At 42.1% G+C, this 27,727-nt stretch overlaps 1 protein-coding gene across 1 annotated transcript; it reads left to right on the top strand.

The window, feature by feature from the left end:
- The first annotated feature begins 652 nt into the window (after window positions 1-652).
- ccnyl1 (cyclin Y-like 1) lies at window positions 653-27,182 on the top strand. The gene is made up of 10 exons (XM_036571712.1): window positions 653-1,903; window positions 12,705-12,779; window positions 13,890-13,924; window positions 14,013-14,113; window positions 16,572-16,607; window positions 16,732-16,783; window positions 18,636-18,755; window positions 20,880-21,046; window positions 26,394-26,556; window positions 26,751-27,182. The coding sequence occupies exons 1-10, from the start codon at window positions 1,750-1,752 to the stop codon at window positions 26,865-26,867; spliced, it is 1,020 nt and encodes a 339-aa protein (XP_036427605.1). The 5' UTR covers window positions 653-1,749; the 3' UTR covers window positions 26,868-27,182.
- The last annotated feature ends 545 nt before the right edge of the window (window positions 27,183-27,727 follow it).

The raw sequence follows: 27,727 nt of genomic DNA on the forward strand, positions 1-27,727 counted from the left end.
CCACAAACTAATACATCAAGGCCACAATTTACAATATTGAGGCCACAAATAATATAGCGAGGACACAATTTACTATATTGAGGCCATAAATCACTGTTGAGGCCACATATTACTGTACTGAGGCCACAATTTACTATATTGAGGCCACAAATTAATATAGCGAGGCCACAATTTACTATATTGAGGCCACAAATTAATGTATCGAGGCCACAATTTACTATATTGAGGCCACAAACTAATACATCAAGGCCACAATTTACAATATTGAGGCCACAAATAATATAGCGAGGACACAATTTACTATATTGAGGCCACATATTACTGTACTGAGGCCACAATTTACTATATTGAGGCCACAAATTAATATAGCGAGGCCACAATTTACTATACTGAGGCCATAAATCACTGTTGAAGCCACAATTTACTATATTGAGGCCATGAGCTATGAGAAACTTAACTCGTGGTCTCAGTATAGTAATTCGTGGCGTCGGAATAGTAATTTGTGGCCACGCCTTATTAACAAAATCATGTCACGTTAAGGGCTCTTACAGATCGGCTGCAGCGTAAAGGGCAGACGGACGTGAGTGAAATGGGCGGGGTCACTTAAGCCCCGCCGAACTTTTTTTTTTATTGACTGGCACTATTAACAGCCAATAGTCTGGAGGATTTTGGTTTTGTTATGATTACACAGCCAATAGGAATTGAAGGAATTCAAAAAGAGGCGGGCGCTGATGGCGACGGTGGGAATAGAGGGATAGCGACACTGGCCGGTGTGAAGGAGGAGGAGGGGATAACGGCGAACCTCGAGAGACTCACAGGAGGAGAAGTTTAACTGAGAATTTAAAAAGGCTCGTGTTGATTTATCGGGGTTTTATCGTCATTCGCGAGGGAAGAACGACCCCGCGCTGTGTGGTAGGCCTCGGCCTGGGCGCCGAGTTGCTAGCTGATCCCGGCTCCGAGGCGGCGCGGCCGGCTTCGAGGCTTCGAGCTGCACTGATGTTAGGAACCGCCTGCTCTGACTCCAACGGCTCTGCTGCGACTCCGCTCTTTCTGGACCCGGGACTTCTCCTGCTCTCTCGAAGCCGGGACGTGGACAGAGGACGCCGGTAACTGCTACTCGGACGTTCGCCTATGAGAAAAACGGCTTAGCGGGCTTAAAAGCTAACTTAATTCCGCTAACTTCGCCACAATGCGTCCAGCTTCGCTAGCGGCGTTAGCTTCCTGAGGGAATGGGTGAATGGACGTTGGCTCTGACGGCCAGTCTCGAATAAGCCGCTGCTTGAAATGGATAAATGGATATGTGACTAACTTAGCTAGGCAGCTGACACTGCTCCGGGACTCCTGCATGGATGAAACGACGCCGTAGAGAATATAAAAACAGGACTTTTCGCCAGAAGTCTCGTTAGCTGGGGTTCGCTAGCTGAGCTAGCTGTCTTAGTTAGCCGCTTATTTCGAGCAGCAGCCCTGCGGCTCTGCGCTCTCGTGTGCCTGGATGACCCTCAAATAGACTGGAATGCAGTTCCTCGATGTTAGCTAGCAAGCAGGCTACTAAATGGTGACCATCTCTCCGGTGTGGTGCTGAAGTTTGTCCGTTTTAGCCCTATGCTGTTCGGTTTGATTCACTGGAAGCGGGCCCACGTTGATTCCTGTGTGATGTGCCTGTGAGAGCAGCGGCTCCTCTCCTCCTCCTCCTCCTCCTCCTGGTGTACTTTTCAGACACACTTTCCACGCTATTGGGAGCGGTGTGTCATGGGCAATACAGTATCGTGCTGCGTGTCTCCCAGTGGGAGCCCAAAGCTCCCACGGCAGGTGGATCGCTTGGAGGACTACCAAATAAACACTGACCTGAGCGACGACACCGGCCCGTACCTGCAGCACATCAGTGACAGGGAGCTGCCAGACGGTAGGTGTTTATTGGCTTGAAGACAGCCTCTCATCCAAGGTTTCTTCTGAAATATCGTTGGGACTTTGTCCCCCCTTCCTGCAGCAACTGCCTCCAGATTTTTGACAGGGCTTTACACTACATCAGTGGTCTCCAACCCTGGTCCTGGGGGTCTATCTTCTTGCAGAGTCTAGTTCCAACCACAACCTGCCACACCAGCTAATTAACTTTCTCAGAAGGCATTCGTGTTGAGTAAGGAGGAGGCAGCACGTTTAACACAGGTTGGAACTAAACTAGGAAAGTAGATCTCCAGGAGGAGGTTGGTCAACACCGCACTAGATGTTGGAACATTGCTGTGAGGATTTGGGATTCAGCTACGAGAGCATTGATGAGGTCAGGTGCTGATGTTGGGTGGTCAGATCTGGGTCACTCCAGCTCACCCCAAAGGTATTGAATGGTGCTCCATCACTCGAGAATGCAAAGGCCAATGCTGGAAGGCTTTGTACCCCTCTAGCCAAAGCTTGGCATCAGCTTCTTTAGAGCATCCTTTTCTTTGGACAGTGCTTTTCTATGGAGGATAAGGTAGAGGTGGGTGATATGCCCCAAGGGTAGTATTTTGAAGTTTTCACCCTACATGATCTGTCACAATATGGATTTTTTTTCTGACATATGATGAATTGGCACACAGAGTAATGCCAGATTTATAAAGGTGCATAGAAACTACAGACTACAGTTATTTGTATTCAACTTTTCACACACTATTCTGCACTAAATGCAGTTCAGCAAGAGAAATCGTGCTCTCTTTGTAGTGAAATATAGTTGGAAAGTACTGCTGATGTCCATGATATTCTCAGAAAAAGCATATTATGTTGTATTGTGCTGTAGTTTGTAACTATACAGATAAATATTGTCATATTGCCCTTAAAGCCACATAATCAGGCGTAGAAGGCTGTCTGGATGCTTTCGGCCGCATGTTGTATTTCTTATTTCTCTTGAGTGGTAGGCGCATGTCACCCGCTCTTATCCGGTTCCCTGAGCTCCTCATCTTGCGTTTCGGGTTACTCTTGAGGACTACACAGAATTTGGTGCAGTTCTTCAGTTACTGGAGGAAGTTCTGCTGCACGATCGACAATGTTGACCAAAATAACGCCCAGTATTGGGAAAGCATTTAAGCGTTTAGGTCCCGAAAGCCACTATTTGAGAGTAAGCCTTGCATGTTGGGGGGGTAGGGATGTCTCTGGTGTCCCTTTGGGACTCTTTCAAGACTTTACGGCTGTTTATTTTGCCCCCAGGGAACCTACACGGCGGCTAGAAGTAGCATCCTGTGCAGGCACTTTTCCAACTGTGTGTTATCGTATTGACTCTAAGCACACACTGTCCAGCCATGTGGTGTTTGCTGCTACAGCTGCTTGTAGATCTGGGCCGTGAGGGCATTCCAGGCTGCCCTGTTGAGTTTTTCCAGACGAGAGAGGAATAGGAATGCACAGCGGACCGGTAGAGACTTCCAAATATCTGTGCTATTTGTGGCATTCCATTGAAGGTGGGACAGCTGTACTCTTGCTCGCCCACCCTCTCTGTGAGGATCAGCTGAAATAGTCAGCATTAAAGGGGAGTTCCACTGACTTATATTGGCGGTGATAGGAACCAGGGGTCACGGTATCTATAGCGAAAATACGGCCACTTTATTTACTACCCAAAACTACAAGTGAAACTACATGTGACTTGAGTTTTTATATGTAATGTAGAAAAAAATATGTTTGCTTTGTACAGTTTCGCCTTATAATATCCTGTATGCACCTCTCAGGTCTGTATATATGTTTAAAGAAATATGTTTTCGGCCAAAATTGTATCTCAGAACTGTCATAAAACGACGTCAAGGTATGTATTCAGCACCATTTAGTGCAGGGGTGCCCAAACTTTTTGCCTTTTAGAGCCATACTGGGATGTTTGCGGTGGACTGAGGGCCAGAAAAACAACCAGTATACAAATATAGATGGTTTCAAATTGAGTTTTTAAAAATGTGTCAACATTGTTGCATATCGCTGTTGTCGGAGCAAAACCTCGTATCTCCAAAATGAGAACTTTACAGGGGAAGGAAAAAACACTCTACTTTTAATGTAAGTCAGTGGAACCAGACTTTTTTCCAAGTAATTCTGGGTCATTTCTGTTGGTCCATTCATCATGACATTTACACACCATGTGAAAGACAATGGGTTCTTTTAAATTATATCAAAAACTGAAAAATGACAAAAATGGAGACATGAGGTTTTGTTCTGACGGCAGCGATATACTATTTAATAAGTTATACATAGTATAAAATTATGTATGTTCTCTCATTGCGTGAGAGGATGGGGTTAAGGGAACTTTCTTGTGGGCCAAATTAAGTGTTTGTGAGCCAGCTTCGGCCCACAGGACACACTTTCGACAGCCCTGATTTAGAGCAATAATTCCATGTAATAATAATTCTAACTTTAAGGCATTAAATTCTTTGGACGTCTGGTTCCCGTCACCACCTCTGTGAACACGTCTGGCCATTTTAATTTGGCAGATATGTAGAAAAATGGTTTAAATTCCTCATTAAATGACCGTGGAGTGGAAAGACGAATTCAGGGGTGCGCTGTCAGCTACTAGGATGAACAAGCTTGCATACGAACCACGTAGATTAAGAAGTTTATCTTGACCTGCATCATAACCATGTAGGTACAGGTATATATCTCAGATTTAAATGGGATTTCATTGCTTAAATAAATCCTATCTCAAAAATCTCAGCCTAAAAATTTGAAATTTGAATTGGTTTTAGTTCTAGAGGCTTGCCCGTACCTCGCCTTGGCAACGGAGGCATGTCTTTTTCAGCGAAAGCGCCTTGCCCCACCCCCAAGGGTTATTTTTGACATGGGAGCATGTCACTCCCGGCTTAGCACGCTCAGCTGCTGGGAGATTGACCCATAGGTGCTGTTTGAATGGACAGTTGCCCGTGCAGAGTGCAGCTTAAGCATTAGATTGTCCCTTCTTAACCAAAAATGTGAGATATTTAGGGCTATATATGATCAGTACATAGGCTGGGATACCATGAACCTAGAAATATCACTTACAAGGGTCTGGTTTTCCAGGTATTTTGAGATAATGGATTGAATTGTTCTGTTAGTGAGGATTCTCCTTGGAAAACTGCTTTTTTTAGAAGTGCTGAATGGAAAACTGGCTTTTTAGCTCAGTAAGAAAATAAGCCAGCTCTCTCAAACATCCCTTCAGCCTGCTGGGCTGGCATTTTGACTTATTTGCTTTCTCAGGGGCCACAAAGTTAGCAAGCAAACACCAAATAGGTGAGCTAAGCTAGAACGCAGCCTACAGACAGTCAGCATTCTCACTAATTCTGCTGCAAACGAGCAGCTCACCCTGCCCTATTGATCATACTTGGGTCCAACTATGGCACCAATCAGTAAGGCTGTTTTCAAGTTTGCCTGTCTCAACTTATGTCAACCCCCCCCTTAATTTCTTCATCCACCAACTGGTGTGAATAGCCAGTGTTGAGTGGATACCCTGCTGATAGCTTTAGGGGTATTCGGACCATGACAGACAGAGAGGTGCTGAAACTGACAGTTTGAAAGCTTTTTATTCGCTTCTTAGTAGGTCTAGCGCAGCGGTCGCAACATTATATGTCCATTTCCTGAAGTATAAGTATGTCTCAGTATGTGTTAATGTCCTAATGTAGACTAAAGAATACAGTATAAACAAAAACGCAGACTTACTTTGCTCTGCCTTGAGCTTTAGCTCAGCTATAGCTGCTTTTCTCGCATCTCCAGCAGGAAACTTTTCCTCAGTTTCTTGTAAAATGTCTCTCAACGTTTGACTTTTTACGAGGCTGAAGTCGCTTCTCTTTCGCCAGCTTCTCGTTCGAATTTTCCCATTCCACCTTAAATGGTGCTGCAGTTATAATTTTGGCTCCTCTTGTACCATTTAAGGTGGAACGGGAAAATTTGAACGAGAAGCTGGCGAAAGAGAAGCGACTTCAGCCTCACTACTTTTTAATGTTTGACAGTTTCTCGTTGCAGATTAAACGTATCAGGAAACCAGCTGAATGTTTATAAATGCAAATAAGTCCATTTGTGTATGAATTATCAGTGTTAAATCTATCTCTTTGCCGTTTCGTTAGCTACTAGCTAGGCAAGATTGTCTGCGTTGCTATGGTGACCAGCAGTCTGTGCTGATCTTCAGGGTTAAAGGGTGAATTAGCAGTTCTACATTAACTCCAGAGTTTAAGACCAATTATTGTTAAACTGTGTTGAACGATCAGCAGAGCTTTATTTTACTGTAAAGGAGGATTATTTTATTATTACCTATAAATCTAATTCAGCTGTGGAGCCACAACAGGGCAGTAAGAGAGACGCATGTTGCTGACCCCTGGTCTAGTTCCCTAAAGCAGAGGTCATCAAACTGGTCTCCTGGACAGTTCACATTTTTGCTTTGGCCCTATGTGTTGTAAGTTGGGTTGGAACAAAAAGGTGGACCATCTCGGGAGTCGCTGAGGACCAGTTTAAGAACCAGTGCCCAACAGATTCTATCAGCAGATTATTAAACGCTAAATAAAATTAACGTTAGATAAAATTATCTAGTGCCGGACACAGTTGTTTACAATGGACGCTGATTTCGATACATTTCTCTGAGCTTAGAAAAGACCGGAAAACATGCTGACTCAAAACATAACGCACACTGGCTTCTATTACAAGTGCGTTTCCAGTCGACGGGTTTTCTGTTTAAATAACTCTGTAGTGTTCCCTTAAAGAACCATCCCTAAAGGTTCTTTAGAACAATAGTTTCACAAAGAGGTTCACAATTGTGAATTGATTGTCGACCCCTCGTCTAGCAGAAGGAAACTCAAGAAAAAGTATTCTTACTTCAGAAACAACCACTCAAGTTAATATATAACTGTAGTGGAACGTCTGAGTGTATTTCTCATCTATCAGCATAGCAGCTGAAGTTTGTTAGGCTCTGTTCTTCTATTTTTGGATCCTTTTGGTCAAAAATAAAACGATAAAGGTACAAAGTGAGAGATGTGAGCAGCAGCAGAAGAGTCCAGGTGCTGAACCAGCAAAAAGGAATGAAATGAAACCCAAAAAATGGGAAATGAAGTTGGGAAATAAATGTGAAGGACTTCAGTGGAACTGAGTGAAAAGATAACTGTCCTCGCAGATGTATTTACATATAAGTGAAAATTACAAAATTTGTGAAAAAGTACAAATCCATGAAAATTTTGCTTGAATACATGTAACAGTACCCCATCTCTCGGGTCTGGTCAGTTGAGCTGACCTGCTCGAGTTATTTGGAAGTAGTTATGAGCTGCTGCAGTGGGTTGTTTCAGTTTGGTGTGGACAAAAACACCTCATTGTCACTGTGATAAATTACGTGACATTAAAGGGGAAAATTACTTAATCATTTAATGGTTTAGATGTAAACAAAACCATTCAGAGTGGTTTGGTGTGAGATGAACCAGACATCATATGTCTACACGACAAATATCACTGTTTTATCTGCTGTCCAAAATGACCAGTGAACTTACACGTGTCTTGTAAGTCACGCTGATAATGTGAAAAAAGTGCTACATTTGAAAAGGTTTTTTTTATTATTATTTTATTTATTTTTTATTTATTTATTTATTTTTTTAGGGGTACTATTTTTTTTTTTTCCTTATAGTGCCCTGCATGTACCTCTCCGCCCTGCATGCGTTTTTTGTTTGGGTAGGTGGCGTTGCGTCACACGGTGTCAACAAAGCTCATAACTTATGTTAGTAATAATCGTAATAATTTTAATTAGTAATAATTAAAAAAAAAAAAAACATTGTGAGTGAAAGAAATTACTTGTCGTTAGTCACTGTGCGTATAACAGACTGTCTAAAGGCTACGCAGTAAAATAACTAAACTAAACTGGGAGTAATGGTTTATACTAAAAATGTTTTAAGCCACAGAACAGTGTCTCACGTATCAAGCAATGCGTTCATAACCGCTTTGTGTAATAAGTTAGATTTCTCTAGAACGGCGCATTTCACATCAAACTTCTCAATGATTTTGTTTACATCTAAATCATTAAATGATTGAGAAATTTTGCGAAATCGGTGGAGTTCCCCTTTAAGTTTTGATGGGGATATCATGGAAATTGGCAGTACTTAAATAACACTGACTAACTACATGTTTTGTTACGAAGGCTGCAACATTTGTCCTGTTTAATTGGAGTTGGTGCTGAAATAGACAGTGTGTGAAATAGTTTCGATAGTATTTTTGGCACTGGGGCTTTTTTGTCTGTTTCAACTATCCATCCATCATCTAAACCGCTTATCCTTCTGGGTCGCGGTGGGGTGCTGGAGCCTATCCCAGCTGTCATTGGGCGGAAGGCAGGATACACCCTGGACAGGTCGCCAGTCCTGTTTCAACTGCTCAACCTTAAAAAAAAAAACTATATTATGATGTAAATTATGTCGCGAAAATGCCTTTAAGCATCTTGACGTTAGGTTTTTACTTTATCTCCCCTGTTTTTAATATCAAGGCTACATCAGTTCTCAGTTATTATGCCTCTCCAGGGCCCACGTCTGTTGCCTCAGTCTCAGCCCACTTGGTCTGTGTTACACAGCAGTTAAAGCTCTGCTCCACTATCGTCGGTTGCCCCCAGTATAAGTCACAGCAGTGTGTACGCACTTGTGGACAGCACATGTTCAATGTAAACAAACTTCTGCTTATCAAGCTAGCTGGAAAGTTAGTGAACAGTGCTCAGCACACCACAAGAATGAACATTAATGGACCAAGTTTTGGAAAATCACAGCATCCCATTCTTTAAAAATAGCGAAGAATTTACAATTTAAAAAGTATGACAGGTTGGTGGTTGGTGTAGTGTAGTGGGCAACATTTCTGCCCTCTATGCTGTAGACTGGGGTTCAATCCCCACCTGGGTAAGCACCCTACACTGTACCAGTAAGAGTCCTTGGGCAAGACTCCCAACACTACCTTCACCTACCTGTGTAAAATGATCAAATTGTAAGTTGCTCTGGATAAGAGCGTCTGGCAAATGCCCTAAAAGTAAATTTAGGAGAGTAGCAGTACATTCATCCCACAGTTTGATTTATGGTACTAGGTTTACAATTTGATATTCTCTTGATATTTTGGACACAATTTGAATTAGAGCTGGGACGTAAGAGTGCTGGAGTGAGGTGTTAATTTGTGCCGGTCGTTTGCAAATTTTGGTGTTCAAACAATGCAGTTCCATCGGATGGCAGAATTAATGAAATGTCGCAATGTCATGATTCGTTGTTGCACCCCTTGTGAAAAGTAGGACAGGGCAGAAGTCGAATTGAAGAGTTTTTGTGGTTTGATTTGATGTAAAATATTTATTTATACTTCTGTTTACCTAGTCTGAAATTTTGCTTTCCGTTGTTTCGTTTAAAAGATTTTTGAGTTGAATGAAACCAGTTAAATTGCTTAATTTTCTTTAGGTTGAACTGAGAAGCCATTCTTTCATTTTGAGACAGTTGGTAGGTAATGAATGTCCACTGAATCATTTTGCATGCAAAAGAATGAACTTTTCTCCACACTGATCTGTTTTCCAGAGCCCTGTGCTGGTCAGTTTGCTTGTCATTAAAAAGGTTCGTTCCAGTCAAAGTAGGCATCTGTTGACCTTATTAAAAAACAGGCCCAGCTTCACACAAAACCGTGCAGCTTTCGGATCGACCCCTCAACTGATGAACACATTAATATATAAAAAGCAAAAACTGGTCCTGGATTAGCACCGTGATCGATAGACATTGGTTAAATTTTAGCAGAAGCTCAAAGAAGCAGAAGCTACAGGGTCTCTTCTACCATAAACGTCCCATCCAGCACCTGCACCGCATCTTCTGCCAGTGGAGCAGCTCACATTACATGGTTCTGAGAGGTCAAACGACCTCCTGCTGCGGCTTTACTGTACAACCTAGCATGACTTTGGCTCGAGGCCGGAGTCACTCTATTACTAGTCCTGGCTTCACTGAGCATTTTGAGTTGCCAGTTCTTTACAGCCCCTCCCAAGCATATGGTGAAGTATGCAGGCCCTTATCCGCCAATACTAGGCCCATGCCAGAGGGTGTTATTTATGCTGGGGGCATGTCTGCACCACCTTTTTAAGCGGCTCAGTTCGTCCTCGCTGCTTTGTAAAATGCAGTGTTTAACCCTGTGGAACTGAGCAGCCTGTCGGCGATACTTTCAGAGACTTTTACGATGCTTCGTTAGTCATTCGGTCTACACAGACATGATGCATCCATGTCCATGTTAACCATAATAAAACGTATGGGCTCTTAAGCTACGTTCACACAGCAGGTAAAAGTGGCCCAAATCTGATTTTCTCACCAAATCCGATTTTTTTTCATTGGCTGTTCACATTATCTTTTAAATGTGATCTGTATGCGCATCAGTCTGAACGGATCAGCCCCTAAACCGACCCGCATGAGCAAAAGAACTGTGCTTCACGTGGCTCGTCCAGAGGTAAACGGTCACGACGGCCAGCGAACGCCTTTCGCTCCCGCAGCTTTCAGTTTCGTCTTCGCCAGCATAACAGGAGCGATTATAAAGTTCCAGTGGTTGACAGCTGGGCTCATCACCCACAGTGTGTTCGAGTTTTTAAGAGAAACATTCCTCACCTTGATATGATGTGTATAAATCTCTGCATTGACCAAAATTAAGAACAGTTCTGTTGATGTGGGCAGATAAAAACTTGTTTTCTTGGCCTGTGGTCAGTGCAGTAGTTGACTGCTGACTAATATGAGGTTGTTAAGACAAATGCAGCATTTCAAGGTCTTATGTTTATATTTGGAAATAATACGATTGCCTTTTGAGTTTAGAAGATATGCCAGCTAGCAGCCTGTTTTACCACCAACACACCAAACCAAAAGGTATACATACGAGGACGTCCATAGGTTTCTATTGATTTTTCTGTTGCTGTAGCTAAATAATACTACACCCAAACCTAAACCTAACCTTAACCTCAGTATCCAAAAGACAATTTTTCTGCTCTTTTTTGTTTTCAGATAAAAAAAAAAGAATTGTGGTGAAAACAACACATGCTCAACACAAAAATTGCATAGTCCTATCATAGTGAGGACATGGGGTCCTCACAAGTATAGCAATACAAGAACACACACACTCACAAATGTCCGTTACACAAAATTGTGTAGTCGTCATGTTTTTCTGGAGTGTTTTGTTTTCTTGTGGGCTTCTCTGCTTTGTAGTGATGAACAGGTGGGCCTTGAGGTGGAAAAGGTAGAGAACCCATGTTTTAAAGAAGGCGTTTACATTGTTTTATTTACATTTACTTGCCGCAACCCAACACACCAATTTCAAATTTCACTTGTTGCGGCTTAATAACATTGTGAAATCTAATGACTGTGGATAGTGATTACAGTCAGCTTAAATAATTGCAGTAATCTGAAATAATTGTGATTGCTTTAGGCAGTTATGTAATAATTGTGACAGGCCTACATTTCACACATTGTGCTGCACTTTGTCCAGTTAAACAGGACTAATTAGGCTCTCTTTATAGTGAAACATGCCGTTGCAGTTCTTTAAGTACTGACAATATCCACATTATGCTCAGAGCAGCGTGTTATGATGTAATTGACACAATATAATAAAGAATCGTCATGCAGGGTGATTCAAAAAGACTCGTCCGATTTCAAAGCGCCGTATTTTTACAACCGTGAGCCGCCTAGGAACCAATCACAATCCAATTGAAAGAGGGGGTCATAGAGTCTCTGACTGTCAGTGGAAGATGGATCCCTTCAGTCTGCGAGGAGATGAGACCCCTGAGCGGAAAGCGTTCTGCGTTCTCCACTTAAGAGTGAATCCGTCATAACTGTGCAGTGAACCTCCAACAGCTCAGAGCGTTCGTCGTTGGTTCCACAACACTGGATGATCTCCGAAATCGCACTGAAAGAGCCGTGAGTGCAGCGACACCCGACATGCTCAATCCAGTATGGGATGAATCTGACTATGGTGTTGATGTTGTCCGTACAGCTGGAGGAGCTTCATATTGAGCAGTTATAAAATTACTTAATAAACTTTATGCTCATTTAAACCATTTACAGTTCACTGCATTGATCTGTAACGATTTACAAGGGAAATAAATCATTTTGAAATCGGATGAATCTTTTCTAATCGCCCTGTATTGTCCACCTTTTCGCCTGGCTCTGAATGAAAACAAAAACAAAGTTGTGCCCGTGGTCAGAACCCAGCTATAATCTCCTTAGTAATGAACTGGCTTTGGACAAACGTGGAGCTGAGAGGTCCGAGCAGCCGCAGCCGCAGGCCGTCTGGGCTGGAATGCTGCAGTCTTGTGATTGACAGTGCCTGATGGAAGCTGGAACAGGGTGCACTTGTTACCGGCCCGTTATTTCCAGCACGTCATTGGTTAAGGTAGTTTGTGCAAATGCCAGTGATGGTACCTGTGTGCAGTCTTTTACACATTTTGTGGCTTAAATGCCCCCCCCACCCCCCACCACATCCTTCCTGGTTGGCACGCCAGAGTAGGAGGGCCACGGATAGTGTGAGGGTACTGTGTTCTCGTCTGGTGCTACACAATGAGTTCGTTGTGCCCAGCGTGACGTGACTTAAATGTCTGTGGGTTTTGTCTAATTTAAATTTCATGTACTATGAATGCTTGTATCATCTAACAACTTCATGTAAATCTACATTTTCATTAGAACCATCGTAAACTGTTTCTAATTGAATTCTGACGTGCCTTAAATGCTTTCATTATAAAAGCATTCCTTCCTTCGTTTCGTCTTACTTTGTCTTTTTTTTTTTCCCTGATTTAGATTTAGCCTTGGAGTCCAACCCTTCAGATCACGCCCGTGCTAGCACCATCTTCCTCAGCAAGTCGCAGACAGATGGTGAGTGGCAACTTGGACAGCTTGGCAGGACTTGCCTTTAAGAATTTACATAATAAAACCATTTACAATGATTATTTGTCCCTCTTTGAAAGTTGAGTCGTCGTATTACATTAGTAGTAACGATGGTTCATTACGTTTGCAGTTGCCAGTGATATCAGTTGACAGTGTGACCTAAAAATAATGTCATGGTAGATTTTGATGTGGTTGCTGATGGTTGCCAGGAATACACAAAATAAATATATACACCGATCAGGCATAACATTATGACCTCCTCCTTGTTTCTACGCTCATTGTCCATTTTATCAGCTCCACTTACTATATAGGAGCACTTTGTAGTTCTACAGTTACAGACTGTAGTCCATCTGTTTCTCTGATACTTTGTTAGCCCCCTTTTACCCTGTTCTTCAGTGGTCAGGACCCCCATAGACCCTCACAGAGCAGGTACTATTTGGGTGGTGGATCATTCTCAGCACTGCTGTAACACTGACGTGGTGGTGGTGTGTTAGTGTGTGTTTCGCTGGTCTGAGTGGATCAGACGCAGCAGTGCTGCTGGAGTTTTTAGACACTGTGTCCACTCACTGTCCACTCTTTTAGACACTCCTACCTTGTCAGTCCACCTTGTAGATGTAGTCAGAGACGATAGCTCATCTGCTGCTGCACAGTTTGTGTTGGTCATCCTCTAGTCCTTCATCAGTGGTCACAGCACGCTGCCCACAGGACGCTGTTGGCTGGATATTTTTGGTTGGTGGACTATTCTCAGTCCAGCAGCGACACTGAGGTGTTTAAAAACTCCAGCAGCACTGCTGTGTCTGATCCACTCAGACCACCACCCAAATAGTACCTGCTCTGTGAGGGTTCATGGGGGTCCTGACCACTGAAGAACAGGGTAAAAGGGGGCTAACAAAGTATGCAGAGAAACAGATGGACTACAGTCTGTAACTGTAGAACTACAAAGTGCACCTATATAGTAAGTGGAGCTGATAAAATGGACAATGAGCGTAGAAACAAGGAGGTGGTCATAATGTTATGCCTGATCAGTGTATATAGTGATATGAATTTATATGAGTTGACTTGTTAATGTCTAAAATTGTTTTTTTTTTTTCTTTTCAGTACGGGATAAGAGGAAAAGCAATCACATAAATCATGTAAGTCGGTTGAATATGCTACCACTGAAGTCAGTGATGCACTGGAAAATCTCTGCACATGTGCTTAATGATTGGTTTTCTCTGTCAGGTCTCTCCCGGTCCCCTCTCCAAAAAATACAGTTCTTGCTCGACGATATTTATTGACGACAGTACGGTTAGCCAGCCCAACCTAAAAAGCACAATCAAATGGTAAGTGGAAAATTCCATTGACGTCTGCCGTGTATTGACTTGTGTATCTTTGAGTAAATGCATCTGCTCTTTCATGCAGGTTCCTTGGGACAGTATGCGGTTCTTTTAGTCCTTAGAACACGTGAAATAATTGCTGTTCAGTTGTACAGTATTTCAGCACAGTCTATTGTAATTATCCAGTGGTTTAATATTATTGTTTTGGCTGTAAGTTCAAACACGTTTAGCAATTCTTGTATAGATTGAGGGTATTTGCATCTTATTGGGTGAACCATGTTGGAATTGCGGCCCCTTTTATACATAGTTCTCCCATTTCAGTGGACTGATGGATTAGGTCTAGTCTTGGACTAACTTGCTGTGCCCATGGTGATTCATTGAAAGTTGTTTTCTAGTCTAGACTTAGGCTGACTTATTGTGGCTCTGTAAGTAATTTGACCAATTAACTCAAATTAATTGCAATGCTTAGGATCCTCATCCAACACTGCTGGACATCGGTGACCCACAGACATCTCCAGATGTTGGGTGTATTCTCTAGTAATGCTCTGCCAAGCATTGAGTCCGTATACATGCACTCAATAATCCGATCATAATCAGATTTCTGCAGTTACCCGATTATTCAAATGGTCATGTAAACACCATACTCCGATCTAGAAATCTGATGAAGAGAGCTGGATTTTAGCTCAGTAATCAGATTCCTCAGTGCATGTGAACTCTTACTCTGATTTCTATTGGATTTCTCACTCTGCGCATGCGCGAGATCAGACGCTGGATGTCGCGAGACGGCAGCAAAACATTTTGGAGCGGCGCTGAAAACACAAAATAAAGGATTTAAATATTCTCCATCTTCTAGATGATATATGTTCATATTTTCAGGTGATGAAAAAAAAGCTGCGGCATGAAGTTTGAGTTTTACGTTACGTTCACATCACGTCGTCTTCTGTGAGTTTATTGGCTGGTTGCAAAGCAGAAATCTGATTTACTGTCTGACTCATGAAGACCTGGAGTTTCCCATTATCTGAGTACTCAAGTGCATGTAAACGTGTTGATTGGATTATTGACAATCTGATTTTGTGCAGTTATCGGATTATTGAGTGCATGTAAACACACTCAGCGTCATTTTCATTTCTCACTTCTTCATTCATGCTCAGTAGGGTTCAGGTCGGGTGATTGATTTGACCAGCTGTCCACTTCTGCCTCTGAAGAAGTGGTAGCTTTAACAGGGTCATTATCCTGCGCTAAGGTGAGGTGCTGTCCAGTGAGTTTTAAGACATTTGGCGGTTTAGATTCCTCTGTTCAGCCTGCTGCTCCTGCTGCTCCTGCTGCTCCTGCTGCTGCTGCTGCTGCTGCTGCTGCTCCTGCTGCTGCTGCTGCTCCTGCTGCTGCTGCTGCTGCTGCTGCTGCTGCTGCTCCTGCTGCTGCTGCTGCTGCTGCTGTCAGCAGTCATGAGATCAGTTAAGCGAAGTGATGAGCTGTATATGTTCATGGCAGCTTGTCTTACAGACAAATTTGGATGCTTTGGATCATGAGTTTCCCTTTTTTTCCTTCACATGTCCTCTTTCCATGTCTAATCTTCATCTGATCTGTCTTTAAGACTGTCCCAGAACTACGATAGGCATACAGATGCCTCAGAATGTTTGAATATTCAGATGGTTATGGAGGTTTAAGAAATTGAATACGTTTTAGAGTGTTTGCCTTATAACTTGAAGTTGTAACGATAGCAGAACCCTTTTTGGTGCTGTGGAGAACCATAAGCACATTTTCCTTCAATCTGAAGAACGATTTCACCATGCGAAGAACCATTTAAGCATATTGTTGTTGTCTAATTATTATTATTATCGTAATATTTATATAGAGTTAAGAGGCCCTGAATATTCTGTTGTAATTCCCGTTAGGATGAAGCAACCTGAACCAAAAAAATACGCTACATACCTTAACGTATGTCTAATCAATTGCATTACATGCGATGCTGGAAGTGATCTCTGTTTTCTGCCAGACACATTTTGACGCGGCGCTCCATGTTCCTGAACATATCGGCAAGAATTCGAGAGGTTAAACGTCGCGACGGCTGTCCGGCGCCTACCTCATCGCTCCGACGCAGGGGCATCCCGGCTTGTACGAAGCTCCGCATACTGAGGAGCTCATTGCATGTTGTTTCGTTCAGATTGCCTCGTCCTAGAGAGAGTTATTACAGAATATTCGGGGCCTCTTTCAAGTGAATCTCCCTGTATTTGCTTACAATTAAAATCTTAAATCTGCTTGTGGGCTGCAGAAGCTTTCATGGTCAGTTGTGTGGGCCACAAGTCACAGAAGGTCGGGAACCCCTGTGCTAGAGTACAGAATCAAAACAGCGAGAATTTTCACTGTCCGGTTATTTAAAGGCTGCACCACATGTATGTGAATTAAGTTGTTCTTTACCTTCTTTTCATGTTCTGTAATATTTTTTTGTCTTCTGTTTTTCCAGTGTTACGCTAGCAATATATTACCACATTAAAAACAGGTATGTTACACACCTTTTCAGCAGTTACCTTTACTGAAAGTTTTCTGTCTGACTGGTAAATTTAAACAGTTTTTGCCTTTTGCTCATGTAAAAAAATTAAAGTCTGAAACTTTTTCACTTGCAGGGATTCAGACAGGTCGCTGGACATCTTCGATGAGAAGAAGCATCCCCTGTCGGTGAGTGACTGTTTGGCTGATTTGCAGAAGTAACAGATGGTTTATTTCACTGTCAGACTGTCTGAATACCAAGTAGTGCAAAAAATGCAGATTGTTTTTGAGCATGTGTAGCAGTGCATGCTGCTGGGTAAGATCAGCATCGTGTTTCTCTGAGCTGTTGAACATAGAAATCACCTGACATGCATCTATTTTCAGAGTTAATTTAATTAACTTTAATTCCAATTCGCTCCACTTCTGCTTCATTTTTCCAAGCCTTTTAGTCTCTCCTAGAAGTCTGAACTGGTTTTCAAGCATTTTTACTAAGAGAGAAGATCCCTGCTTCTGATGTTTTGATATAAAGGCAGTTTTATCAGACTTCTAACTGTCTGTACTGTTTTCCACTGTAATTTGAAAAGGTTTGTTAGTGTTTGTTGTGGTTTTGTAATGATTATCCAGAGGGTTTTTTGGTTTGTTTGTTTCCTGGAAGCCCATTTCTGCCTGGTTGAGGAGGGAAAATATTCCCCTCCTTCTCTCTTTCTGGCAGAATTTTTACTTTTAGTATTTATCTCAAATTATTGACCTATTCTGAAATAATTACTCACTGTTTTAAAGATTAGTAACTCATTATTTCAGCATAGGAGATCAATTTTGACTATATTTTGACATAAAAAGTCAATGTTTTAACATAGCAGTGCCAAAAAGAGGTGATGGGGGTGGTTATTAGAGCCACTAGAGATGCAGAGTGATGTTGCAGTCATATCAGTATCAGCAGATATTTGCTTAAAAAATTAAAAATAATTGGCTTTGGTTAGATATTTGGATTTTACAGATATTTAAATCTGATGTTTAATGGTTTAATTTTTTATTGGACTCAGGAATAGAATGGGCTTCTGTGCTACAACTTTATACATTTTATTTATTTTACTGCGCTCACAATCCTCTGGGAATAAATGTTACATTTCCCTGTAACAATAATCCAGGTTGCTGTAGTTATGAACATTATTGGATCTCTGCATCAGCCAGCAGTTCCCGTATCGATGTATCCGTAGTTGCTGCTCTCTTATTTGCCCTTGCTGACTGGTCATCAGTGCCTCTATATAACGTTTTACATTCTGCATTATGTTGCCGACAACTCAAATTTAGGCTACGTTCACATTACCAGGTTGAAGTGGCATGAATCCGATTTTTTGCCCTAATGTGACTCAGATCTGATGTTTTCCGGGCTGTGTGGACACAAATCTGATCTTTTCAAATCCGACCTGAGCCACTTTCATATGTGGTCCTAGTTCAGATACGTATCCGATTCGTGGCCATGTGACCTTAATGTGACGCTCAGATCGGAATTCATGCACCTTTTTTCCACTGTGCATGCGCCATCATTCAGCGTTACCATGGCAGCAGCGCTGAACAGAAGTTAAAGCCTGTAAACGGTGGAAAAGCAGCTCATCTCACCTTTTTCTCCTTCGTCTCGCTCTAATAATGAAGCCAAAGGCTGATCAGAGTTAATTATCTCCTCAGCGAAGCTCGTTCTGCTCGTTAGTTTGTGCTGATGATGAACGTGATTCATTCACGTGACGTTACTGAGTAGGATGAGCTCATGAGGGTCATTTCAGGACGCCGGTTGGTTCACATTAATGACAGATTTGAGTCACTTACCTAAACGAGTGTGAACCATCGTGTCAGAGAGATCGGATTTGAGCAAAAAATTGGATTTGAGCAACGAGGCTTGTAATGTGAACTTAGCTTTATTGGAACTCAACCCAGAATAGTGAGCTGAACTCTTAGGAGCCAAATGATGAAACTGCTCATAAAACTGTTTTGTAACCAAGACAAGGAAGGTTTTGACCCTGTGTTTAAATGTTGGCATTCGCAGAGGGAGCAAGTTCCTGATGACTACTCGCGCACGGACCCTGAACACAAACTCATCTACCGATTCGTCCGGACGCTGTTCAGCGCCGCTCAGCTCACTGCTGAGTGCGCCATCGTAACTCTGGTGAGAGAACATACTGGTAGTGGGGCTAGTTGGGATAGTTTAGTAGTTTTTTTTCTTTTAAGCAGATTCAGCTGAAATAGAACCGTATTTCTATGGATGAAGCCCAGTTTTAGACTAAATTACACTGAAAAACTAGTTTAGTATGGAAAATTCAGTTTACAAAGAACCTAGTTCTACATTGTCCAGCGGTCAAGTCAGTTAACCAGTTACGTAGTGCAGTGTTTCCAACAGGTCTGAATTATTCTTTGGTGCTGAGGCAGAGGGAGACACCAACTCTAAAGCATAAATAAATAACATTCATAACAATAACTTTGTCTTCTTTGAGTGTGACTGATACATTTTTCAACTGTGAAACTACATACGACATGCAGACAACAATCTCGCAACAGTCTCGCCTGAGCTAGTAAATAATGAAAGCTTCTTATTTGAATTTTCCCGTTCCACCTTAAATGGTGCAGCAGTTACATTCTGGAGCCTCAGGCACCATTTAAGGTGAAACGGGGAAAATTTGAACATGAAGCTGGCGAAAGAGAAGCGACTTCAGCCGCATAAAGTCGAACATTGAGAGACATTTTATAAAAAAAACTGTTCTACTTTTGAGGAAAAGTTTCCTGCTGGAGATGTGAGAAAAAGAGCTATAGCTGAGGTAAAGATCAAAGCAGAGCAAAGTACGTCTGAGTTTTCGTTTATATTTTTAAGTCTGCGCTTGGACGTTAGCACATATGGAGACATATTTACAGCCACAATGCTACTTCAATAAATGGACATAATATTGTGGCTCCTAAGGCGGATTGATTTTTGTTGAAAGGACAGACGGCTCTTCCTAACATTTGGGTTGCGACCCCTGAGCTAAGCTAACCCAGCTTGGAACTTGGACCTAAGAGAGCGAGGAGAGAGAGATGAGTCAGCCTAACTAAATGCCTTCTCTCTTTACTTACCTCATCTTTTTACCTTTTCTTTGGACCACACCTAAGTAAGTGGAGCTTTATGAGAGCATCTGCTAAATGACAGTGTATTGCCTATAAGTGCCATTAACCAACTGAATCCCATAATGTATGCACGGGGGGGGGGCAGGGCCAGGAATCAGGCTTCCCGGACGAGTCACCAAGACCGCCAGTGAGGAATGTCACCAAAGTATAACCTATGTGTGAGAAACGCTGTAGTGAGTTAATATAATTATCATATGAGATTTGAAACTGCAATATGAGCGTTTAAGTGGTGGATTGGAGGAATATAAGCGCATGTTTGGCTTCTCAGGTTAAGCTGCTAGACACAAACATAGGAACAGATTCTTCCACCAAGCAGTGTCTATCAATAATTATAAACTCTGGGATGGGGTGGACTATGCAAACTCAAATTTACCAATAATAGTGATGGTAAAATCCATATAGTCAGATTAGTTTTCACTTTTATACTGGAATACATCTCTCCCTGCTTGGAGCCATATGGACAGTTTTAATACATTGCAGGTATTATACACAGTTCTGCCCTTTACCTATTCATTACAATGTAATGTGTGTGTGTGTGTGTGTGTGTATGTATGTATATATATATATATATATATATATATATATATATATATATATATATATAAATATATATATATATATATATATATATATATATATATATATATATATATATATATTAAAAAAAATGACGTGCTGCTTAAACCATCTCTGGCACAGTACAGTATTTCAGTGTTTTGTCTTATATTTCTGTTTATATTTGTATTGTATATTTATTATTACATTATTTGTGTGTTTATGATATTAATTGCCCTTGCCAGAACAAATTCCTTGGCTAAAACAGTTCTGATTTTGATTCAAAATCCAGGTGCTTGGCCCTGAAGTTGCCTTGCTGTCCCACTAGAGGGCAGTATATCACTGTACTCTGAACCTGATGGGCTGTCTCAATACAAACCACCTCTGGCAGCACAAACATGACCCCAAATAATAAAAGCACAATCGTTAGCTTGTATCTGATTTTCCTAATCTTATTAATGGGTCGTTTGATTCCTACCAGCAGCGTCTTTTACTGTCGGGGGGTTAATGTGCATAACTAGAAGAGCTGAACTGCAGTGCTAAAGCTTCTCTCCTCTCTCACTCATGGTCTGTGCTGCAGGTGTATTTGGAGCGGCTGCTGACGTATGCAGAGATGGACATCTGCCCGTGTAACTGGAAGAGGATCGTGCTGGGAGCCATCTTGCTGGCCTCGAAAGTGTGGGACGACCAGGCGGTCTGGAACGTGGACTATTGCCAGATCCTCAAAGACATCACTGTGGAGGACATGTAAGTATATGCGTGTGGGGCGCAATGTGAACAGTGTCACCATGTGTTGTCACCATGCATGTTGTAACCGTGCCCAGATCTTCAAAGACATCGGCCAAGAAAGTCTGGGTGGGGGTCACCTGACGTGACGCAGGACCACAGTAACATGTTGAGCAGAAGCGTCATGGTCAAAATATATCATGATGCACACAAGATTTTTTCATGATGTATTATACATACAACAGTGCTTTTTGAAGGAGGAACCTATTTTAAAAATAAAATCAAAAACTGGGTACGATATTTATTTTTTTCATGTTTCACATACTGAGCATCACTGAATCCAACTAAAGTTAAGCCTAAATCAAAATTGACCTTGTTAATTCATATTTCAGGTCAGACCATTTTAAAAGACTGAATTCTTGTTTTCTCATGATCTTCCATCAAAATGCAATGACCTTAGCCCCACTTCTAAAACGGTTTCTGATTTTTGATTACATCACTGCGCATCGGCAGACAGAGCAAAATAATAAAAACCAGTAAAGGCATGTTTCTGGTTTAAAACTGATGTTAGCAGAAACATTAGCCTGTTCAAAGAGGAGAGGAAGGAGCCGTTGCAAGGGGATATTAGAGCAGTATGAAGTCAAACCACATTCCTGACCCTATAAGATGGTTATTATTTAATTTATTTCTTAGGAAAAGTGCTTAAACAGCTTTGTATGGCAGACATACATAACCTTGCACGTAACACTACTGATGGAAAAGCAGAATAATAATAAAACACAATGTTTTTATCAGTAGGTTCAGGGAAACCAAAGCCACACAAGTTGTGACATACATGAAATTAAAGATGGAAACATCTCAAACGTCAACCTTTTTTTTTTATTGATAAACAGCAGTTTTTTCCAGGAAATGATTACATAAATCATTTTTGTCACCGTTTTTATAATGGAAACAATCTGAAAAGAGTTTCTTTGTTTTGTTTTGTTTTTTTATCTCTTGCAATTCATGCTACAAGTTGATGGAAGTGTAGCTGTTGACTTGAAGCTGAGTATGTGTGTGTAGTGCACAGTGTCTTTTGGAGCCCTGGGCATTGTCAGGATTCAAACTCGCAGTGGCTGTTTGCATGCAAAGATTTTTGGCAGTCCAATGGAACACATTCCGATTATAGATTAAGACTGAGGTGTTTATTCTCACTCTACTTAACAATCTGATGAAAATCTCTGTTTACATGCTCACTACAAGTAATACGATCCAAAATGATGTGCATGTGTAGAGAACTGCATAGTGTAACCGTTACCATGACAACGAGCATCACGTGAGTCCAGTCAGAGTGAGATGAGCAGCAGTGAGCAGTGCTTGTGTTTTTAATTGCTTTAAAATGATGTCAGACTCAGGAAAACGTCCTTCACATGTCCTTATTAAAGAAGGCCGAGAGGAAGACGTCGTGTTCTGAGACACATAAGCTGGACGTCCGTCCCACCGCCGTCTTTTAAAGACCAGAGCATAAACTTCGTCTCCTCTGCAGACCAGTTTCTGCTCCGCCATGTTGAACGATATAAACTTTCATTTTGACGTGACGAACATGATCAGAACGGAGTTAAACTTTCCGATAGGGAATGTAATCAGATACAGGCGTTTACACGGATATTATTCTTCTATTTAACAGATTATTTACATACTTACCTACCTCGTTTAATTGGATAGAAACTGTATTCCGAATAGCCTCAGTCGGACTAGACTTTGCCGACTGAGGTGTTTACATGGACGTATTCTATTCCGATTGAGCTTTTAGCCGGATTATTAACGGATTATCAGGCTGCATGTAAACCTGGCTGATGTCATGACAATAGTGCGAGACTTTCAACAGCTACTGCACCTGGGAGCCTTTTGTAAACCTCTTTTTAATGAAATATCAGTTCTTTTATGTGCTAAAGGTACCCCTGATATGCTCAGAGAAGCTAGCATATCATGTTATTCAGTCCACTGTTGATCCTGATGCACGTAGCACTCTCCTACCAGCATCCCCTCATATCTCTGCCAGCGCAGGTGTATCAGTCATCTCCCGGCTGAAAGGTTCGGTCGGTGTCGTTTGCTAGAAGTCCTGCTTGCTCTCATACCAATACTTGTGCAAATGATGCACTGAGGGTTTGTATGTATACTGTCTCTGTGCCTTCCTTTCTTTGTTCTCTGTTTTTGTAGTGCTACCTGGATGTATGTTTGTGTGTTTTTGCGAGGCCGTGTCCCTTTTCTCCTCTCCTCCCCAGCCCCATGCTCTCACAGGTCTATTTTCATCCCCTCCATTGAAGCCGTCTTTGTCAGCCTGTGGGCTGGCTGGCCTCAAGTGCTCTCAGCACCCCAACATAATGGCCCCGGCTCTCGCCCACTCCATTTGTTGCCCCTGGCGACCGGTATCCCCCCCACTCCGCTCCCTACACTCCCCTTATGTGTCTTCTTCCTGAAGCATCCGGGCCGCTGTCTCCACGGAGACTGGCTCGCCGCCGTCTCTCAGAAGTGACTGGATGGGAGCGTCTTTATGATGAGCTGAGGAACAAGGAGAGATGCTGGTCCGTTGGGTTTGTCCTCCATAGAACCATGAACTGATGTGCCCAACGCCTAATCAAATTTAAAGGCAGTGGTTCAGCAGAAAAACAAATTTCCACAATTTTCCACTCAGATGAAGTCGATCAGCCAAGACATGTTCCCACATTTTGCTTCCTTAGTTTAGCACTGGAGCCACAAGGCTGATGTTGCTGACAAACACTAGAAGTCAATAGTCACACATCTGTCCTGTAAATACATCCCAAAAACCTCTCTCAAACCACATCCGGCTCTTCATTAAGGCCAGTTTTGTCATTGAGTGCGTTTACATGCAGTAGTAATCTGATAACTGCAGAAAATCAGATTTTGTCAGTAATCTGATGAGTGCTGTACATGAGTAATCAGACAATGGGAAAACTGAGTCTACATGATTGACAGTAATCGGATTTCTGCTTTACAACCGGCCAATAAACTTGCAGAAGAAGGCGTGACGTAAACCTGGCGTAAATCTCACCTTTATGCCGTGGCTTTTTTAAAAAAACAAACATGCCTGAAAATATGAACATACATCATCTAGAAGATTTAATTAGATTCAATTAGAATATTTAAATCCTTCATTTCGTCAAGCATGTATTTGGTTTCAGCTTCGCTCCAAAAGTGTTTTGCTGCGTCTTGCGGTGACGCTGCTCACTTATTTCCGGTACTGCCATCTGTTTCGCACGTGCGCAGACTGAGAAATCCGAAAGAAATCAGAGTAAGAGTGTACCTGTACTGAGAAATCTGATTACTGAGCTAAAATCCTGCCTCTTTATCAGATTTCTAGACCTTACTCCAATCTCAGAAATCAAAGTGTGTTGTTTGCATGACCATTTGAATAATCTGATAACTGCAGAAATCTGATTATGATCTGATTAGAGTGCATGTAAACACACACATTGTGGTTTAGGACACAGTATGACTTACTGTGAGCTATAAAAATGAACAAAACTTCACTGAAAATTTGCACGATGGTGCAGAACTTTATTTCCTATTCAGAATCCAGCTCCCGTTCATCTTAAGCACTGTTCCTTTACCTTATTAGCTTAAGTGAAGGGTGTTGGATGAGCCCTCAGAGGGGTGAGTGATCAAGTAAACACAAATGTCAATCTCAGCAAAAAAAACATTGCGATCTGATGCAGTTCCCTTTTTTTAAAAACCCTTAAATAATGGTGGACAAACACTGATCAGGCATAACATTATGACCACCTCCTTGTTTCTACACTCATTGTCCATTTTATCAGCTCCACTTACTATATAGGTGCAGTTTGTAGTTCTACAGTTACAGACTGTAGTCCATCTGTTTCTCTGCATACTTTGTTAGCCCCCTTTTACCCTGTTTTTCAATGGTCAGGACCCCCATGGATAAAAACTCCAGCAGCACTGCTGTGTCTGATCCACTCAGACCAGCACAACACACACTAACACACCACCACCACGTCAGTGTTACTGCAGTGCTGAGAATGATCCACCACCCAAATAGTACCTGCTCTGTGAGGGTCCATGGGGGTTCTGACCACTGAAGAACAGGGTAAAAGGGGGCTAACAAAGCATCAGAGAAACAGATGGACTACAGTCTGTAACTGTAGAACTACAAAGTGCACCTATATAGTAAGTGGAGCTGATAAAATGGACAATGAGCGTAGAAACAAGGAGGTGCTCATAATGTTATGCCTGATTGGTGTACAAACATCATAGCAGTGAACTGCTTTAAACTGCTCAACATTTCAAAACAATAACATTTAGTTTGCTGGGCTTTATGTTTCAAACTACTTCACCTGTTATACATGACCGCTGATACTTCATGATCTTGGTTAGTTAGCATGATGAAGGCTAATAGCGACAAAAGAAGACACAACTCTACAATCCATGTGTCAAACATGGGCCAAGTCAGGCCCGTGACACAGTGCTGTTCGGCCCGCAAAATTACTTTAATTTTCTATTCTTATTATCCCGTTTCACCTTCAGAGGCACTGCAGTACCCAGCATGCACTGCAACCAAGTGTGCTTTCGGACCCCCTTCCCACAGTGGGCCAGCGGTTACACACAAAGAAAATATGCCTGGTGTTTAGTTGAAGCAAATAGGCAGTTAAAAAAAAACTACCTGAAACAATTTATTTAGAATTATTTGAAAATAAGTATTCAATGCATAAAGCATATTTTGAGTAAACAATGGCCCGTTTGGGTCATGGCAAAATGGAATAAAAACGCAGCTGGCCCACAGATTTTTTGAGATTTTTTAATATGGCCCTTTCAGTGGTTGAGTTTGACACCCCTGCTCTACTCCTTATAGCCAGACAAAGTAATTATTCACCCAATTTAATGTTCGTTATGTTCAAACTTCTCAGTTTGTATGGCTAGCCAGTGACCTCGCTGAAGCAAACCTGCCGAGGTTGAGTGCGTTCTGTTTGAATAGTAAAAATAATCTGCTCCTTGTTGTCTCCACCTCCCCTTTTGTCGCGAGTGGCCACTTGACGCTTTAACGTAAGTGTGACGCACATCCGGTTGGTGAGTCAAAGCAGGCATGTCTTTAAAAAAAAAGTGTTGAAACGGGGCCCGAATTTGTTTTTCACTGAAGAATTCCATTAATCAGACTATTCAGGGATGGGGAAAGTATCCGGCTTGGAGCTTCTTGTAGAACTCTCGAATTTTGTACTAGAACATTCACTGTAATCTTTGTAATGGGGTAATTTTGAAATGGCGTCAATGGCCGTCCCGCAGCAGACATTTTCCGCTTTCAAGAGTAACACGAACAAAGAGCTGCTTTTCTAAGTCTCTGTACCTCTTCCATCAGGAACGAGATGGAGAGGCACTTCCTGGAGCTGCTGCAGTTCAACATCAACGTGCCGGCCAGCGTCTACGCCAAGTATTACTTTGACCTGCGCTCGCTGGCCGACGACAACAACCTCAGCTTCCCTCTGGAGCCTCTGAGCAACGAGCGCGCTCAGAAACTGGAGGTGAGCTTCAGTCACCACAACCCATATGTATGGCAGCAACTAGGAGGGCTGATCTGCCTTGTGTTGATCAGGTGAACCAGTTAGCTGAGTAATAGCTGCAGATGCAAAGATCAGTGTTTGGAGAACACAGTGAAGAACTAGTCTATAGCAGAACACTTGTAAAACTTGCCTAACTGTTGTTGTTCCTGGTGCAGGCCATCTCCAGACTGTGTGAAGATAAGTATAAAGACCTGAGCCGGGCTGCCATGAGGAGATCCTTCAGCGCTGACAACCTGGTTGGCATCCGCAGGTCCAACGCCGTGCTGTCCTAGACCCCTGACCTCTGACCACTGAGTTTGTGAAGCCCCCGTTCCCTCGTATGGAGTTCAATCCCTCAGAACTCGTCCCTTCGTGTCCTCCGGTAGAGACTTTTCGCCGGCCCTGTCCCCTATGAGAACTCCTACCCAAACCAATGCAAAATGACCCGTCTACATAGAAACGAAAACTGACTGAATGGTTCTGTTTTGTTTTTTTGTTTGTCTTTCGTTTTTTGCTTACTATGTAGGCTACTAGCTGTGAAACTTGTCAGTTTTTAATTGAAATCAATTGCAGATGGAGTATTTTAAATAAACACTAATCATGTAAAACGTACGGTTTTCCTTTTTGATGGATTTGCTGTTTATTAGGGCTGCAGTGTGCCAAACGCATAAATGGACAGCCGGTTCCTCGTGATAGGCCTGTTTAATTGTGATAGGAAGTTCTGTGCCCGAGTGTTTGTGATTAGTCAGGACATTCAGGAAGTATTTGTCTTGATTATCTAATATTGGACATCAGTGCGTGTGCAGCTGGAGATAAGCTCTGTAGTGGCAGGGAAGGTCGAAAGGGAACGTTTTATGCTCAGTGAAAACTCCTGTTGCTGAAAGAATCTAGTCAAGTTGGTAGCAACACATTATTTACTCAGTTACATGGACTTAAGTAACATTTCTGATGGATCTGATTGGTTTTCCAGAGTATTTTCACATGATAATTCTTCTGATCTAGTATATTAGTGAGGAAAAGAACTGACTTCTTGCTCAGTTTGGTCATTAACGTTCAGTTTCTAATGAAGTTGAGAACAAAAAAAAGGATTTATGGTACATACTGGTGACCAGTTTCGAGCATTATCCTTTTATTTTAGACCAAAAAGAGAAGG

The sequence above is a fragment of the Colossoma macropomum genome, unplaced genomic scaffold, assembly GCF_904425465.1.
Source record: "Colossoma macropomum unplaced genomic scaffold, Colossoma_macropomum, whole genome shotgun sequence".
Taxonomy (NCBI): domain Eukaryota; kingdom Metazoa; phylum Chordata; class Actinopteri; order Characiformes; family Serrasalmidae; genus Colossoma; species Colossoma macropomum.